This window comes from Thermobia domestica, chromosome 15, assembly GCF_964235325.1.
Source record: "Thermobia domestica chromosome 15, izTheDome1.hap1.1, whole genome shotgun sequence".
In the NCBI taxonomy this organism is placed as follows: Eukaryota; Metazoa; Arthropoda; class Insecta; order Zygentoma; family Lepismatidae; genus Thermobia; species Thermobia domestica.
Genome location: NC_137468.1, coordinates 53,965,775 through 53,983,829, shown reverse-complemented (window position 1 = coordinate 53,983,829; position 18,055 = coordinate 53,965,775). Strand labels below are relative to the sequence as shown.

General features: G+C 38.3%; 1 protein-coding gene across 1 annotated transcript in view; it reads left to right on the top strand.

Annotated features, from left to right (window-relative positions):
• LOC145671032 (uncharacterized) overlaps positions 1-18,055 on the top strand; it is a 762,494-nt gene that overhangs the window by 577,400 nt on the left and 167,039 nt on the right. The window contains exon 3 of the mRNA XM_081739703.1: positions 15,727-15,908. Coding sequence (XP_081595829.1) covers positions 15,863-15,908 — 46 coding nt within the window. The 5' untranslated portion in view covers positions 15,727-15,862. The remainder of the gene's footprint in view (positions 1-15,726; positions 15,909-18,055) is intronic.

Sequence of the window (18,055 nt, the reverse complement as noted above, 5' to 3'; positions counted from 1 at the left end):
CGAAAAGATCATAATGTCCTAGTTATAGTAATAAACAAATAAATAAATTAATAAACTACTCTTAGCCCATCCATACCTTACTCGTTACTATAATCCCTTCACTTCTCCCACCTAAGAGAGGGTGTAGCCCTCTAAAAGGGAGCTAGCCTGTGGCTAGCACTTCAAAAAAAAATTCATTAATGCACACTCTCTCGATCGATATTTCATTCGATCTTAACAGCTGTGACGTACCAGACGTCAGAACAGCTGCATTTTGATATCCTTCCTGTTCCTCATCCCGGGCTTTTTTCTGCGTCATTCCTTTGAACACTACTCTCCAGACTAATCAAGCCAAGGGTGTGTAGTGTTACGGGTCTGTCCAGAGAACTGTTCCAACCTTGGTGGCTATCCAAACGGGTCACCTTACCTACGATTACTTAATCATCACACACTGCATCTTGTTCGTTCTTTAATCCAGGGGCTTCGGCCCGATTCCTGCTCTCCATGGCGGATCCACCTCAGATCACTGGGGCTTCGATGGATGGTCGGCATGGCGGACTACCTCCAGTATTCCTCGCCCCACCGGCTCATGCCACAAAGGTGGAAAAGCGCAAGGATGGCACACGTCATCGCAGAGCCTCTGAACGCTCCACTGCCTCCACCGTCTCGAACGCCTCCAGTCGATCGCGATCGCCAATTCATTCAGAGAGCTATGCTGAGCGTTTAGTCAACTCACCGCCAGCAAAGAAACAACATTTAAGTCGCACATCACCTTCCGTCGACACGGACACCGAAATCGCTCACTCTTCATCTTCATATCAGCGTCAAAACCCAGTCATTCCATCCATATCAAAACCAGAGCTTCATTGCTTCCTTCTTCAAAATTTTGATCAAAAATTCGATAACGTCAAATACGTAGTTCTTCAACTTCGTAAATATCTCCCAAGTATTAATCTCACTCAAGTGGTCAAATCCCGCAATGGGATAATTTTGAAATCTACGGACCCACATTTCGCTACTACTGTAAGAAACAAGGCTTCTTTCGAAATTTTTGGGAAAACAGCCAAAATTGACACCCTCAGTTCCTATCGCCGAAAACAACCACCACCTCCGAAAAAGCCTCCTCTTCTCTCCGTTGTTATCAGGGGCGTTGATCCCACATACACGGATGAGGAAGTTTGTGAAGAGCTGAAACTGGAAGGCTACACCATCACCAAAGTACTCCGCATCCGGAACGATCAGGGACCCACTTACATGATGCGAGTCTTAACAACATCGCAAGAAGCAATTGACACCATGCTCGCACATGGCGCCATGATCTATAAAAAACGTCATCGTGTAGAACCCTCCCGATCATCCCCGCCACTTCCAATTCGTTGCGAAAGGTGCCAAGCATACAATCAGCACACCACTGCCAACTGTCGCAACACTGCCATCTGTGGCTACTGCACAGGCACCCACCCTACCCGTACTTGTCCGAATTTAGAACTTCCACCCCGTTGTGCTACCTGTAACGAACAACATCCCACATACAGTTACAAGTGCAAAGGAAAACCTCAACCTGAAAGTACTCGACCTGAATTAGTTGCCCCACTTCGCACTCATGATTCTTCTACCAACACGGATTTCCCCATTGACTCCACTCCTGTTACTATAGATAAACTTCTCGCTTTTACTACACTTGCCTTGCAAAACATCCACCCCTTTATCCGTCCTCACATCCTTCAACAAATCATACACGCAGCCCGTATCATTTTTCACGTCTCTTTCAACGCAACATACTCTAATACCGATGCTCATTTTCATACGTCGCACCTTCCGTCTTACTCTTAACAGCCAACTCTTACAGCATATCATCATGGCTTTAGTGTTTCTATTTCTTAATATCCGATCCTTTTTCAAAAACAAACTTCTCTTCGAAACGCTTCTACTCGAGGAAAAAGTAAATGCATCTCTACTCAATGAGACCTTTTTCAAACGATCGGATACTTGCCATATCGCACGATATAACATCCTTCGTTGTGACAACACTCTTCCAGCTCAGCGAGCAAACGGTGGGGCAGCAATTGGCTTTTACCACAACCTTCCATATAGACATCATTCTAGCGCAATTCTCAATCTCCCTGAGTATGTGATAACTACATTATATTTCCCGAATATAGCCATCACACTCATTACCATTTACGTCAGACCAGGTCATCCGATTCCACTTCCTTTTCTACAAGATATATCCAATACATACAAGCATTATATCATCATGGCAGATATCAATCTTCATAGTCGTACAGACAACGAACGTACCATGTTCACGCAATTTGTTGCTTCAAATACAACAGGCATCATCCACGCTTTACCATCCCCATCTCGCCCTATTTCTCAGACAACTCCCGATATAGTCATCACTTCCAATACTCTTGCTTCCCATTGCACTGTTGACGTTCTAGCACTACTTGGCAGCGATCACGCACCTATTAAGCTGACGTATCGTCATACCCAGGCAACTAAATCTGCTAATCTACCACCTCCACGGCCAACACTTCGATACGATAAAGCTGATTGGCAAAAATACCGTGACTACATTTCTCAGTCTTTACATCATCACACACCACCTGCTACCGAAGACCAATTATACGACAGCCTCTCTACCATAACCTCTACTCTTAGCCATGCCTCTGAACTGTATATTCCAACTACCTACTCTACTCCTTATAAACCACATCTTCCACCTCAATATTTATCCATGATCCGTCGCTCCCGTCAGCTATACCGTGATTACCTCCGCACAAGAAACCCTGAAACCCTCCATCATCACACTCAACTACAGCGCACTGTTCGCAATTACATCAAAGCATACAAACTGCGGAATTGGGTTAAGACCTGCAATGACCTCAACGAAACCAGCCACCCAACTAAATACTGGAAACGATTCCATGCTCTCTGTGGCAAATACTCTAAGCCTTCTTACCCTCTTCTTCATAATAATGTACCACTCCAAACAGATCTGGAGAAAGCTAACGCCTTTGCAGACTACTTGCAAGAAATCTTTACACCTGCAGCACCCTCCACTCCACATCCAACAGATCGCCTGAATCTCGCATCTCCTCACTTACAGCCCGACGTCACTCATTCACTTCCACATCATCCTCTTACCATATCTGTTACTACCGATGAAATCATGACTGTTGTAAATCGCAAACGAAATTCCGCCCCAGGTTTTGATAACATTACATATCGCCACATTAAAGAAGGTCCACTAGTGTTTCTCAATCTGCTTGCACTCATCTACACATTCATCCTTCGAACCGGCTTTTTTCCGACAGATTGGAAAACATCCAAAACGCTCATGTTTCTGAAGCCTAACAAGCCTCCTACTGCTACTTCATCTTATCGCCCTATTCAGTTGACATCCACTTTTAGTAAAATCCTGGAGCGCATCCTCGTTAAAAGATTACATCCATATCTCGAAACTAAACATTTTCTTCCCATTCACCAAGCAGGATTCCGCCCTTCATATTCAATTAACGATCAGCTTCTTCGCCTCACCAGTCTCATCACCTCACATTATAATTCCGTCAAACCCTCTTGCCTTCTGTTATTTGACCTCGAAAAAGCTTTTGACAAAGTTTGGCACCTGGCACTTCTTCACAAGCTCATTCAGCTCAAATTTCCCGTTGTCTATATCCGTTTTATCTATCACTTTCTGGTTGGTCGCCTCTCTTACGTCTACATTAACGGTCAGCTGTCTCATCCCATTTTTCTTTTGTCTGGAGTACCTCAGGGTTCAGCTCTTTCACCGCTTTTGTACATCCTTTTTGTAGCAGATTTTCCTCCGCTTCCTCCTGACGTATATCTTTTCCAATACGCTGATGATACTGCTTTGCTGGCCTTAGGAAAGACTATTCGCCAGATTAATCAGGACCTGCAAGAAGCTATTAATCGTTTTACTCGTTGGTGCACTAAGTGGAGTCTCTCTATAAATCCAACCAAAACACAAGCCATCACTTTCATTCCGCCACGCAGACGCTCCAAAGTCCACCGAAACCCATCGTTGCTCTCCCTCCACATCCATGATATTCCAATAATTCCTACTCGCACCGTTACCTATCTTGGCATCATCTATGACCAGCATCTCACATGGAAACCATATCTCCAGAAAGTCGCTGCCAAAGCCTACCAACGCTTAAACCTTCTCAAGCGTCTTACTGGCACTACCTGGGGCCTAAAACCAGCTACAGTTCTCAATACGTACAAAGCATTTATGCGCCCCGTCCTTACGTACGGTTTCCCTGCCTGGCTTTCCGCTCCGCCCACCTTTTATGAAAAACTACGCATACTAGAACGACATGCATTCCGACTCGCTCACCGCATACAACTCCCCAGTCCGACCCGAGCACTCTATGACCTTATCACCTTTCCAAGCATTACCCACCATATCGAATCTCTTAGGCAGAAATTCATCACAGTGCGATACAGTACTCAGCATCCTTTACTCATGGATACTATGCGCTATCATGAACTCCATCCTGTCCGCCCTCGCTACGCTTATTCCCCACTATGTCTGCTTTTCACCTTATACTGCTATACTCTGCCACCTGACCATCCGGATTTGTTTCTGCTCGAAGACTACCAACTTCATGCTCATCTACCTCACATCTTTCCATCCTTCACTGCACAGTAACGCCTTTTGTTCCTAACAGGGCTCCCCATGTCTTCATCAGCCTAGAGCAGCCCCTAGGCAGAAGATAACACGCATTTGTTTTACTAATGTACCCTGTGTTGTCTCGTGTATCGCACATCACCCCATCTCTCACTCGCATTGTAAATTGAATCTCGTTGGCAGTCTACCATTCCCAGATCATTTACTCAATAACCATATATATGTATTGTAAGTTCATTCTTTATCTATTTATATCATCAAACTCCTTGTAAATCTTGTGCTTATATTTCCCTTTATCATCTCCTTATTTTATTTTGTGTAAACTTATATTTATATTATGTTACTGTTGTTATGTTCTTATGTTTTCAAATATCCCTACCATTCACAAATGATTATGATCGAAAAGATCATAATGTCCTTGTTCTGAAATAACAATAAATAAATGAATAAAAAAAAACCCTTAGCCCACCTATGCCTTATTCCTATATAGATAACCATTCCTTCACTTCTGTCACCTCAGAGAGGGTGTAGCCCTCTAAAAGGAAGCTAGCCTTAGGCTAGCACTAAAAAAAAAATCATTAATGCTCCGTCATTCATCTTTCGTGTTCAAAGTTGCATGCAGCAAACGCTGCCCGTTTTTTTCCCCCGCTATTAATTTCGTGGCGCTACATTCGTTCAGTCATACATACAGGACGTTTCAACAAAACCATTCCAATAGGTATGTACATAATATAAATTAAAAGGTAATTAGTTATTCTATAAGTTAATTAGTTTAAAATTCAATAAAAATATTAGTTGTTCCCCATTAACAAGGTGCAAGGTAAATTCGTAATTAGTCTAATAAAAGTACAAGTAAAATTCATAATTAGGTAAAAGTCTCATTGTGCGAAACATTATGTATGTGTACATCATTAAAAAATCATAATTAGGGATTCATCTCATTGCGCGGAACATTATATCATACGTAAATAACAATTACATATGTAAGTCATATAAAAAATTAATTCATATTATCATTAACACCCCATACTCTTTTATAAGTTCAATTACATACATCGTACTCGTTCATGAGTTCAATTGCAAAATACTCATTGCGCTATTAGCGTAATTAGACTCTCATTGAAAATACTCATTACTTCAATTACCAAAAAGCTAAGATATGTTCCCCTTACCTACTGAACTGACGGGAGAGAGTGCAATTGGAAGGAGAGTTCGGCAAGAATGCTGCCTCTCGCCAACACTAATATCTATCTAGAAGAAATAATGAAAAAGAGTCTACATGATGATGACGGCATTTTAGTAGGAGATAAAATGATTAGATGCATAAGATTTGCAGACTATATGGCGTTTGTTGCAGAATATGAAAAGAAAATCAATAAAATGTTAGAAAAAATGAGTAAGAGCTTTGAAGAATATGGGATGAAATAAATGTTAGAAAGACAAAAGCCATGGTAATTTGAACGCACAGGTCTGTGTCAAATATAAAAGTGGGAGGGGGAAAATAGAAAAAGTGAATAGTTTTCGATATCTGAGTAGTATTCTTAGTAATGACATGAAGTGCGAACGTGAAATAAAAGCAAGGATAGGAATTGCGAAAGAAGACTTTAGGAGGAAGAAAAGTCTGTTTTGTGGGACCTTGAATAAAGAGTTGAGAAAAAGACTCATAAAATGTTTCGTGTGGAGTGTTGTACTGTATGGGGCGGAAACGTGGACATTACGTAAAGGTGATGAAAATCGACTGGGAGCCTTCGAAATGTGGGCGTGGAGAAGAATTGAAAGAATTAGTCGGATCAAGAGGAAAACGAATGAGAGAGTGTTAGAAATGGTGGGTGAGAAAAGAACACTTTTAGATATTATTAGGAAGAGGAAGAGAAACTGGTTGGGACATTGCCTAAGAAGAGATTGTATCATGAGGGACGTCCTAGAGTGTATGGTGGCGGGAAAGAGAGGGAGGGGGCGAAGGAGACTACAATTAATGGACGATATAAAAGCAGAAAGATCATACGTGAAGACGAAGAGGTTAGCGGAGGACCGTGGAGCATGGAAGCTTCTCAGCTGCTGCAATGACCTGCCAGTAAGGGCAGAATACCTATGATGATGATGATGATACTTGTTCACATTGTGTAAATAAATGTTATTGTCAGAAGTGCCTCTTTTTCCATTTCACGTAATTTGGAAACCTTGTGCTCCAGCACGTATCTATAAGTTTTCACTGCTTACGAAACTCTGATTCCACCAGTCTCCTGAAAGAGAGAACGAAACAATGATCTTGTAACGCTGTTTCCTTTTTGAAATCTTCCATCAGCATTTATTGTAAACGATAAATGAAACCTAGACACACAAAGAAGATATAAAATAACGCTCGGTTAATATGTCGTTCCCCCTATTGTGTGTCTTGTCAACGACAGCGTTGTATCTAAAAGGCTGGATGATTCTATTATATTTCAAGCATTGTGCTGCACGTTGGCAATACAAAAAGAACAATAGACGTATGGTTATCCCCTTCGTCTGGTTTCACGCCACTTCCCATAACATACTTTATGGCAAATGTCTTCTAAAAGAATTCAGACGCCACACAATCGTAAGACAAAGGAAACTAAAGTTAAATGTCAATGTTCCCATCTTCGGTTACATTCTCTTTACATATTATTCTTTTTTCTTTTTTTTAAATATAGACTTTGAAACTTTTAATAAAAGCTAACAGAAAATGAAAGACTGACAGTAAGTTTGTGTAATAGTAAATGATGAGAAAGGAAGATTTTCACAGCCATACAAAAAAAAAAAAAAAAAAACAAAGTTCTGTGCAGTGTACCCCAGGATATGATTCGACGTATTTTGTTACGCAGAATCCAAATTTCAAAACCCCAGGACGATTTACCGTGTCAATTTTCTTTTATGGGCGAAAAACTTCGACAAATTTTGGTACGTAAGAAAGCACATACCTTTTCCGCTTATAAAACAAAATTGACACGGTTAATCGTCCTGGTGTTTCAAAAATCTGGATTCTGCGTACCAAAATACATCGAATCCACACCCTGGGGTACACTGCACAAAACTTTGTTTTTGGTATGGCTGTCTTACATGTATTCTCCTTATGCAAAATCGCTAAAGTTTTTCGCCCATTAAAAAATGGCACGACCGATTGTCCTGGGGTTTCGAAATTCGGATTCTGCGTAACAAAATACATCGAATCCATACTCTGGGGTACACTGCACAGAACTTTGTTTTTTGTATTGTTGTCTTACATGTATTCTCCTTATGCAAAATCGCTCAAGTTTTTCACCGATAAAAAAAATGGCACGATCGATCGTCATGGGGTTTCAAAATTTGGATTCTGCGTACCAAAATACATCGAATCCATACTCTGGGGTACACACCACAGAACTTTGTTTTTTGTATGGCTGTCTTACGTGTATTCTCCTTATGCAAAATCGCTAAAGTTTTTCGTCCATAAAAGAATGGCACGACCGATTGTCCTGGGGTTTCGAAATTTGGATTCTGCGCAACAAAATACACCGAATCCATACTCTGGGGTGCGGTGAACAGAATTTCTATTATTGTTGAGTGGCTGTGTTAGTTTAAGTCTACTTTCAGCTAAAATTAAGCAATAAAGCATACTACTAATGAAAAGGAAAACATACAGGTTGTTGGTAGCCGATATGCCTCCTTTACCAAAGAGCATTCATTTGTTCCAATATGCAGTCGATACGGAATTTCTTGCGCTGAGGAAAACAATCCAACAAATCAAGAATTTGCATAACGGCGTGGATTCGTTTCTAAATTGCTACAAAATATGGCGTCTCAGCATTAATGTCACGAAACCTTTGGCAGTGGTGTTCTTGCCTCCTAAATGACCATCGCGCATTTAACGCAATCCAAACCGTCCGGAAGTCAAAGTTGATAATGAGCGAATCCAGCCTATAAAACAAGCTATCATTTAGGCTTAGTATTCGATCATCATCTTATTTAGCTCCCGCACCTCCGGAGTATCATGCAGAAAGCCACCACACGCCTTAATCTGTTGAAACGGCTTACAGTCACAACCTGAGGATTAAGATCAGACACTATTCTCAGCACTTACATAGTTTTCCTGAGACCTGTTCTGACTTATGGACATCCTGTATGGGTGACAGCTCCACAATTCTATTGTGAAAAGCTTAACATCCTGAAACGACATGCGTTCTGCGTGGCATACAGAATTCAGTTGCCTAGTCCTATCCGATAACTTTAAAAACGGATCAGTTTTCCATCATAAGCGTTCCTGTATTATTTAGGGACTCTTCAAACGAGATGTATAACAAACAGATTTGACTCCAGGCCAGTGTTGCCAATTTGGGGAGTAAAGTCGCTAAATCTAGGGGATTCGACTTGCAGAATAGCGACAGAAAATAAAGTTTCCGTTTAGCGACCTTTTTGTGATTTTTAAATAACGATTTGGCGACCTTTTACAAATCCAGCTATTTTTGTGATGTGAACAAATCAAGCTATTAGTTAAAAACAGTTTTTATATGTTTGTTTTCCTTTTACTTAATTGAATTAGCCCAAGCGCCAATGAGTTTGACTAATATACAGCCCATATAGCATGACTAATGGCGTTTGCTTGACTAATATACAGGCGTGTGATATCTCCAGAATCCTGCTTTGTTTTCTGATAGGATACGTCTTATCATCTAACGAAAAACAATTTTAACCTTCCATGTAACTTAGCTAGCAGAGCTTCCGTGAAAGGCAGAAATAATACAGTATTACTTCTAAAAGCTCGAGTAAACGGTGAAGAGGTGTGAGTCTTTTTCTCTGCAAAAGTTTACATTTCATGTGTTTTTCCCTACAGAGCTTTGTTGAACGCGGAATTGAACCTCCAGGCTCTATATATATATAACAGAGAGAAAGACGGAATACTACGAATAATTTTTAGCGACTTTTTATCCCAAATTGGAGTCATTTCAACCCCGACTTAGCGACTTTTCGTGTCAACTTTTTGGTAACACTGCTCCAGGCATTCCATTTTGTTGCAGGTAATGAAACCGAGGAGGTACCATACAATGTGTCGAACTCGCACTTAGATAATCTGCTCTCATTGGTATTTGTCCTTTACAGATATTCTATCAAATGTCTCCTGATAACCAGTTCTTGCCTATGCCACCCCTCATCCTTCTCCGTACGTTGCACCATCGCCACATGCATAATAATCCTTAATGTGCTGAGAAAGCTCCTCCGTGGCTTCATCGCGTCCAGAGTAACTCCTGAACAGAAGATAGCCTCATATATTACACTAACAACTTCTTAGTGTTGTCTAGTGACTGTGCACTTCATCTTCATTATCGTATCACAATTAAATTGAGTATTGATTGTCCTCAGTGACGTATTTAGGATTTTGTTTCGGAGGGGGCTATGCATAAGACGTGAATAAGCACTTATGATTTTTTTCCTTTTGTGTGTCGACTAATTTTAATGAAGTTGCGTATGTAAAAAAAATTGATTTCGGGAGGAGCTTGAGCCCGATAGCCACCCCTAAATACGCCACTGATTGTCCTTATTCTATCCCTTTCTTGTCAAATGCAATAATAATAAGAAATCCATATAGCCCAACGAAGTAACTAGTTTTCCCCCACATAATGCAAATCAATTCCCACCAGAAGGTGTAACCTCTAATGGGTGCTAGCCTAAGGTTTGTATAGTGACGCAGTAATAAAAACAGGATTTCCGAATAGAAATAATGAGTTCAGTGTTTCTATGATAAACGTAAAAAAAAGTCAAAACCAACCTAAAGACAAATCAAAAATACGGCATATAAACTCTAAGAATTTCGGAAAAGGTATCCAGATCACAATCTCAATAGACAGTCAAAATGTAAATTTTAAGATTCGAAGACAGTCCATAACCTAACTATTTGTTTGATATTGTAATGTAAATGATTCATTAAAAATATTAACATATCTATTTATGCTCCAAGTGATCATGGTCAAACTTTCGATAGCTATGCAGGCATATTCTTTGTTATTGACAATCTATGTATTTCAGTGTGTTTTTATAACATATTTACCTTAACGAGTCTTTTCTTTAGAGTTGAGCCAGTAAAGTTATTTATAATTTTTGCAGTCTTGCTTTGTTATTGCTCAAGTGTCAAACTCTGCATTTTAATTTGTTTGATATTAAAAATAATTTGACAAGTTTCAATACATGCTTTCACAATTGTCAATGATCGCTAATGTCGCCTATACTATTGCAAATACCTATTGCAAACTATACTACCGTAACTTTCCTTATGTGACTATTGTTTGTAATCTATCTGAATATTAAATAAATGTCATTTATTACAAATCGAGACCCAAACCCATTACTATTAAGTTTTCTTATCCAAATTGATTTGGATATATACATAACCATATTACATCTTAGCCTAAATAACTTATATTTCTAAAAAGTACATGACTTTTGTATGTATGTACTGCAAGAAAGGGTTGCACCATCCCCCCAAAAATAAATTAAAATAATATATTTGTGTTTTGTTTAAAACAGGAGCTCATTCAAGTGGGATCTACCCATGAGCACCGATCCTGGCGGGCCAAGGGGGCCCGGGCTCCCCAAAGCTCATGTGGGTCCCCCTTATTGTATTTAAGAATATACAATATTTGGCAAAATTTGAATGCAATTTGTCTTAAAATCCTCATATATGTCTTAAAATCCTCATATAAAATCCTCCATCTGAATGCCTCCCCCCCCCAAAAAAAAATTTACAGAGAAATCGGCGCCCTTGGATCTAGCCAGTCCGGACACCATCCAGCCTTAGTTTTGTTTTAGTTTAACGTCCCAATGTTATGTACAAAGGTTAACGGAGTCAATTATAATGACATGTATAATAGTGGTGGAATGAAGAGAGTGGATAAAACAAGAGAACTACGAGAAAATCCACGCACATGGTGTTTGTCCACCACAAAGCCCACTTGACGTGAGCTGGGAACCCCACGTATTATCACAGGTGAGCTCTCAACCATTGAACCACAGCGGTGCGTGATAGATAGATAGATAGATAGATAGATAGATAGATAGATAGATAGATAGATAGATAGATAGATAGATAGATAGATAGATAGATAGATAGATAGATAGATAAATAGCAGAGAAATTATTGATGTAGCCTAAAGATTTGTAATTACACTACACGTATACTCATTCTTTTCAAATAAAAAAAATACAAGTTGTATCATCTTTTTCTGACAATATAGATAGAAAATTATATTTATCGTTTTCTCGGATGCTGTAGAATAACACCAGCTTAATATTACAGGAACATAGTTTGTAGTATTCCAGCCTCTTTAACAAAAATTTCTGATTGGGCACCTGATGTAGTCACCAACAAAAAAGGTATAATATATATATCATTTTATGATTTCAACTTCAAATATTTCAAATAATCGAGATTTGGAAGAGGGGTTTCTATGGATTTTTTACCCGGTATCAGAGACGTAGGCAGGAGTGGGTCCTGCGCTTTCATATCTTCCTCCCCTCGGAAGTTCTTTTCTATAATTTTTTCTCTAGTTTTAGGGATGATTTTATAAAATAATATAAATTATTCTCATATTGAATTCGGACTCCGTTCCCAAAAGTTTTGGGCCCTCCCGAATAGTGTTGTAAAATTTCCGGAAATTTTGAACAGGTTGGTAAAAAAAAAAAAAAAAAACTTTTTTTCGGTTTCTTTCCGGAAAAATTAGAAAAATTGGGAAAATAACAAAAAATCTTTGTATTAGGTTAGTTTTACTAGTAACGGAACCGTTTTTTTTTTTTTTTTTTTTTTTTTTGAACGCGTGAAAACTGTACATTGGGAAATTTCAATATTGTGAATATTTAAAAAATAAGAATTCGAAAATAAAACTATTGTAATTATTGTTGAAAATTAATAGTCGGAACTCATTTCCTTTAAGTGCCTTTTAGTCGTTTACTCCTGGTTCTGCATTAATTACAGAACTTTTTACAATTGCATACACATCTACCATCATGAACCGTTTCTGTTGCATCAAATAGAGCTCTTGAATGAAACTGAGTACTTAATGTGCTCTTTCATTACTTAAAAGACAGAGCAGTAGGATAATTTCACTAATACTCATGCACTAAACATATAATTACTATTGTTTAATATTCTAATATACAGTTTTATATAAATTTTATGTACAAAATTTTATGGAAACGAATACCTGTTTTCTAGTGCGACAAATTATCTATAAGATGAAAGTGACTATATTTGTAACTTAACAACTCTTGAACCACCAGACTGATCTAGATAAAAATTTTCAACGTAGATGAGGTTCGGGCCTGGGATGGATTTTACCATTTCACTTTGAAAGTGCAACTTGGAGGAAGGAAGTTCAGAGGTATATATTGAAAATTACCGAACTCATAGTGTCGAACTCATAGTTTTCGGAGTTGCTGAAATGAACAGTGACAGTTTCGATGAAGCTTAAATTCAAATTCAGCACTGCAACTTGGGGGAGGGGAAGGGGAGATACATAAAATGATCAAAAATGACCGATATTAGTGTCGAATTCATAGTTTTCGTGGTTGCTGAGATGAACAGTAACTATTCCGATGCTATTTAAATAAAAATCAGGAGAGGGAAAGGGGAAGGGGAGATATATAAAAATGATTGAAAATAGCCGATATCAGTATCGAATCCTTAGTTTTTGGGCCGCTGAGATGAACAGTGACATTTCCGATGCAGTTCAAATCCAAATTCAACGCCGAAACTTTAGGGAGGGGGAAGGGGATTATATATAACAAATGATCAGAAATCACTGATATTAGTGTCGAATCCAAAGTTTTTGGGGTTGCTGTGATGAACAGCAACACTTTCGATGCCGTTTAAATCCAAATTCAGGACCGCAACTTGGGTAAAAAGAGATATATAAAAATGACTGAAATGGCCGATATTAGTGTCAAATCCATAGTTTTCGGAGTCGCTGCGATGAGCAGTGACATTTCCGATGCTGTTTAAATCCAAATTCATCCATGCAACTAGGAGTCATATATATATATATATATGATCGAAAATGACCAATATTAGTGTCGAATCCATAGATTTTGGGATCGCTGAAGTGAATAATAACACTTCCGATGCCGTTTAATTCAAAATTCATGCTCGTAAGTTGGGGGCGGGAGAGACGGGAAATATATATATAAATGATCGAAAATGACCGATATTAGTGTCGAATCCATGTTTTTTAGGGTCCTCAGATGAAGAGTGATACTTCCGATGCCGTTTAAATCCAAATTCAGTCCCCATTAGTTACTCCTAAAGGGGAGAGTGACATGTAAAAGTGACTGATACTAGTCTCGAATTCATAGTTTTTGGGGTCCCTAAGTTCATTAGTGACAGTTTTAGTGTCCTTTATATCCAAAATGAAATTTATTCTGCCCCTGCGAAGAACGGGTATTCTGCTAGTCTTTAATAAAAACAAACGGAAATTTCACATGTTAAATTCTTTAATATATTTGTCACTGTTCAAATTTACACACTTGTGCGGTGTATGTGTGTATATGTAAACAATAAAGAGTGTTTTTTAAAATCAGAAATCAGAATACTAAAAAGTAAAATTAAAAGCTGTTGTTTTAAGTATTTTTCCTGCTAGCAAAATACGTTGTATATATGCTGCAGACACGTTATAGCAAATAAGATTAGTATCACGCGAAGAAATAGCTTTTAAATTATATTTTCCGGCTTTTGTCAATATTTTCGAACAAAAGATTTTTTCTAATGGGTTCAAAATTTCCGAAAATTTTATACAGCACAAGGAGGATACGTATCTCCATAAAATATATATTTGATTTTAATGTAGTGGTATTAACTAAAATGATTCTGGCCCTGTTATTTTAACACTTCCTTGCTATAAAACGGTAACTTTATAAGATTACTTAAGATGATTTAAATGCGTCTATATTAATTAAGCTATCGAGGATTATATGTTTGTATCTTTTGTAGCCATAACTCTATTATATCACGGTGCTAACTTTAAAGAGCGGTGCAAATTTATTTGTTGCCACAAAATTTCCCTATTCTAATACAAGAAACATAACTACTCAATGATATTAACTGTAAACTAGTAAATATAAAATAGTTTTCATTTTAAAAGCATAATGCAGTAAAATGTTCGAAAATTTCAAATTGTCCCAATTTTCCGGGTTTTTTTTCAAGCTCGGGGAAAAAACGGTAAAAAATGTTTTTTTTTTACCCAAAATTTCCGGTTTTTTTCCAGGCCTTTACAACACTACTCCCGAAACAAATTATTGAGTACATACGTGCCCGGAGCAGTAATTCTCTGGACTAACAATTTCCTGTTGCACTGGCATTCTATAATGCATAACATTAGGAATGATTAAACAAATACAACGATTGAATATATTATATTGTAGATGTTACAGTAGAGTCTCGAAAACTCGGTCTAATGTGGACCGAAGGGAGGCCGAGTTTGTGAAAATGCCGGGTTATCGGGAATGTGGTTAAAAAAGAATAAGTACGAGTGTTTCCTCAGAAAATACAATACTGTACTTGTATGTATTGGTTGCTTTGAGAATACAATAGGGAATAGTTGCAGGTATTGTGCTGCCAAAATGTCTTGAGCCGTGGCAAAAATGCGAACTAAAGCTCACACCCTCGCGTTGAGCCAATAAGGGTTCAGCTGTTGCTAAGGGAAAGAAAGCGAGTGGATTTCCTTTAGACGATAGCAGCGCTTGCAACAGAAGACTAGGGATCAAGTCAATGCGGTATAATAATAGACTGAACGGCTGAGCGCGAGCCGGCGCTAAACACGTGGTGGAGGAATTGAAGTGTGACGCGAGAAAAAGGAATGCGGGAAGAGGGGGCGCGGGGCTTTTTCGCCCTGCCAGGGTGTGTCCGAGTTATTCGGACACCCGGGTTATCGAGTGCCAACTTTTACGAACTGTACTGTATTTTACATTTAAAATCGTATAACATAACTTGATTATCCATATCCAATTAAAAAACTGTAAATGTCAACTATGATTATATTAGTTATCACATCCTTCGTATCTGATTCATTGTTTTCTTGCTAGTTTTATTTTCTTTTCTTCCTTTATAGAAAACTCCGAATGGATTCACTTCCTGTTATGTGTGCGAAGTTCGTCTCTTCCATAGACAATTTGGATGTTGAGATAGGTCTAAGCTACAATATATGCGACCTCTAGCGGATTCCAACGGCAATAATACTCTTTGTCATGGTACTATTGGCGCTCCTGGTTTTACAGAGCGCTGGGTTGGTTGGTAAGTACGATCTACATTTTTCTCAATGGGTCGTTTTAAGAAATTGTGAAATAAGTTCATGACGTGAACATTACTCAAATATGATTTTACTCAATAGTTTGTAGTGTTCATGTCACCGTCGACAGTTAAAATATTCGCTTTCCTATACACTCCTATATTTTTTTTTACAGGCAATATTATCGCTATTGAGAATTGTGATATTACTTTTATACAGACTGTTCCATAATTCGTGTTATTTTCTACAGCGCTGGGAGAAGATGAAGTTTATACACTATTAATGTAAAATTTGGCACTCCTATTGAGAAATATCTGAATTTTTCGAATTTCTAAAGAAAATAAGAGAAAATTGCTGTTTAGCCCACCTTTTAGGGGTGTAAACACGAAAGTTCATTTTCCTTATGGGAGATGCAATGTTAAATTTTAGAAGCAGATTTCTCCAATAATTATTCGTGAAGATTTTGGAGCAAATGAGTTGTATTTGTTACAAAATGCTAAAACACTCATTCACAAAGCTAGTAAAGCCGTCTCAAACATTATTTTGCGAAGTTCCCCCTTTTGGGGGGCAAGGGGCGTAAAAAGGTGGTCGGTGATATGTTACCAAAATCCCAAAAGTTATTTTCGGAATGCCAGTAAGCGTGAGATTAATCACAAATGTCACAGAATTTATGCTCCAATGTCCTTACATGTAAGAGTGACTGATAATGGGGGCTACAGCCCCCTTTCAAAAATTAAAAAAAAATCACTATAAATATCCTTAGTAGGGACATACGAGAAGAAGGTATTTTTTTAATTAATGTAAAATTAGGCGTCATTGTATAAAAGAGTATGCGTTTTTCAAATCTGGAATGTTATTTTGATAACGCACCGCCTTAAGGGGGCACAGGGGGCGAAGCGCTCGATGATGGATCTTTATAAAAATTCAAAATTTTGTTCCGGAAATGCCAGTGAGCGTCAGATTTTTCACCACTATCACAGAATTAATATTCTAATGCTCTTTGAATGTGCCAGTCACTTATATGGGCTATAGCCCCCTTTAAAAAATTTTTAAAAAATCACCATAAATATCCTTAGTATGGACATACGAGAAGAAGGTATTTTTTAAAATTAATGTAAAATTAGGCGTCATTGTATCAAAAGAGAATGCGTTTTTCAAATCTGGAATGTTATTTTGATAACGCACCGCCTTAGGGGGCCACAGGGGCGAAACATAAAATGATGGATGTTTATTTGGAAATTTGGAAAGATACCAAACTTAATGCTTAGAAGCTACCTCCATGTGCCAGCGACCACTTTAGTGATTCAGTTCCCCCTTCCCAGTCCCAAAATCAGTTAAAGAACCACACCACTTTGTTTTATTATCTTCCATGCTTCTCTCTGGCCTATTCAGAATGCATGCTAAGAGATGTGTGTTTAAGAAGCACTGGAACACGTCCGAATCATTTGTTGGCGTCCTACTGTAAGCTGATTTTAAGCAATGTCAACAAACTTTTGTTTATAAAACACTCTCTAATTCCTGACTCAACTTCTTGTTCACTTTTCTTATCGCAATACACCAACGATTTACGAGTTAACGTGTTGACAGTTCAATAGGATTTCGTGTCTGTAATCAACACCTGGGTTAGATTGACTTCTTCGGAAATGGACATTACATAGTAGGTGAATCTCGGGGATAGACTGGCTTAATCATTTGATAATTACTTGTCGTTTCCAATATACTTTAAGAGTGCATTTATACTGTAGTGTCCTTCGATCATGCAGTCTTTAACTCAGGATCAGCGTGCTAGTGTAATTGAATGGTACATTTTATCAGAAAAATCTGCAAGAGCAACAAGATACCGTATAGTTAAAGAACTCGGATTAAAAGTAGACGATATACAAATTCATCGTTTGTACAAACAGTTCCGCAGCAATTGTTTTCACACTGCCCATCTTGCATCTAGAAAAAAGTGCAGGAAGATCTCCAAGTGTATCTACAGAAGAAACAAAAAGACAGGTGTTATCTGTTACTAGTTCACCGCGGAAATCCCTTGCTCGTCGAAGCTTAGGCTTAAATATTAAGAAAACTACGCTACAGAGAATTTTAAGAAACTTGAAGGTAAAACCATACAAGGTCCGAATGGTTTCTGAATTGTGTGCAAGTGATTATG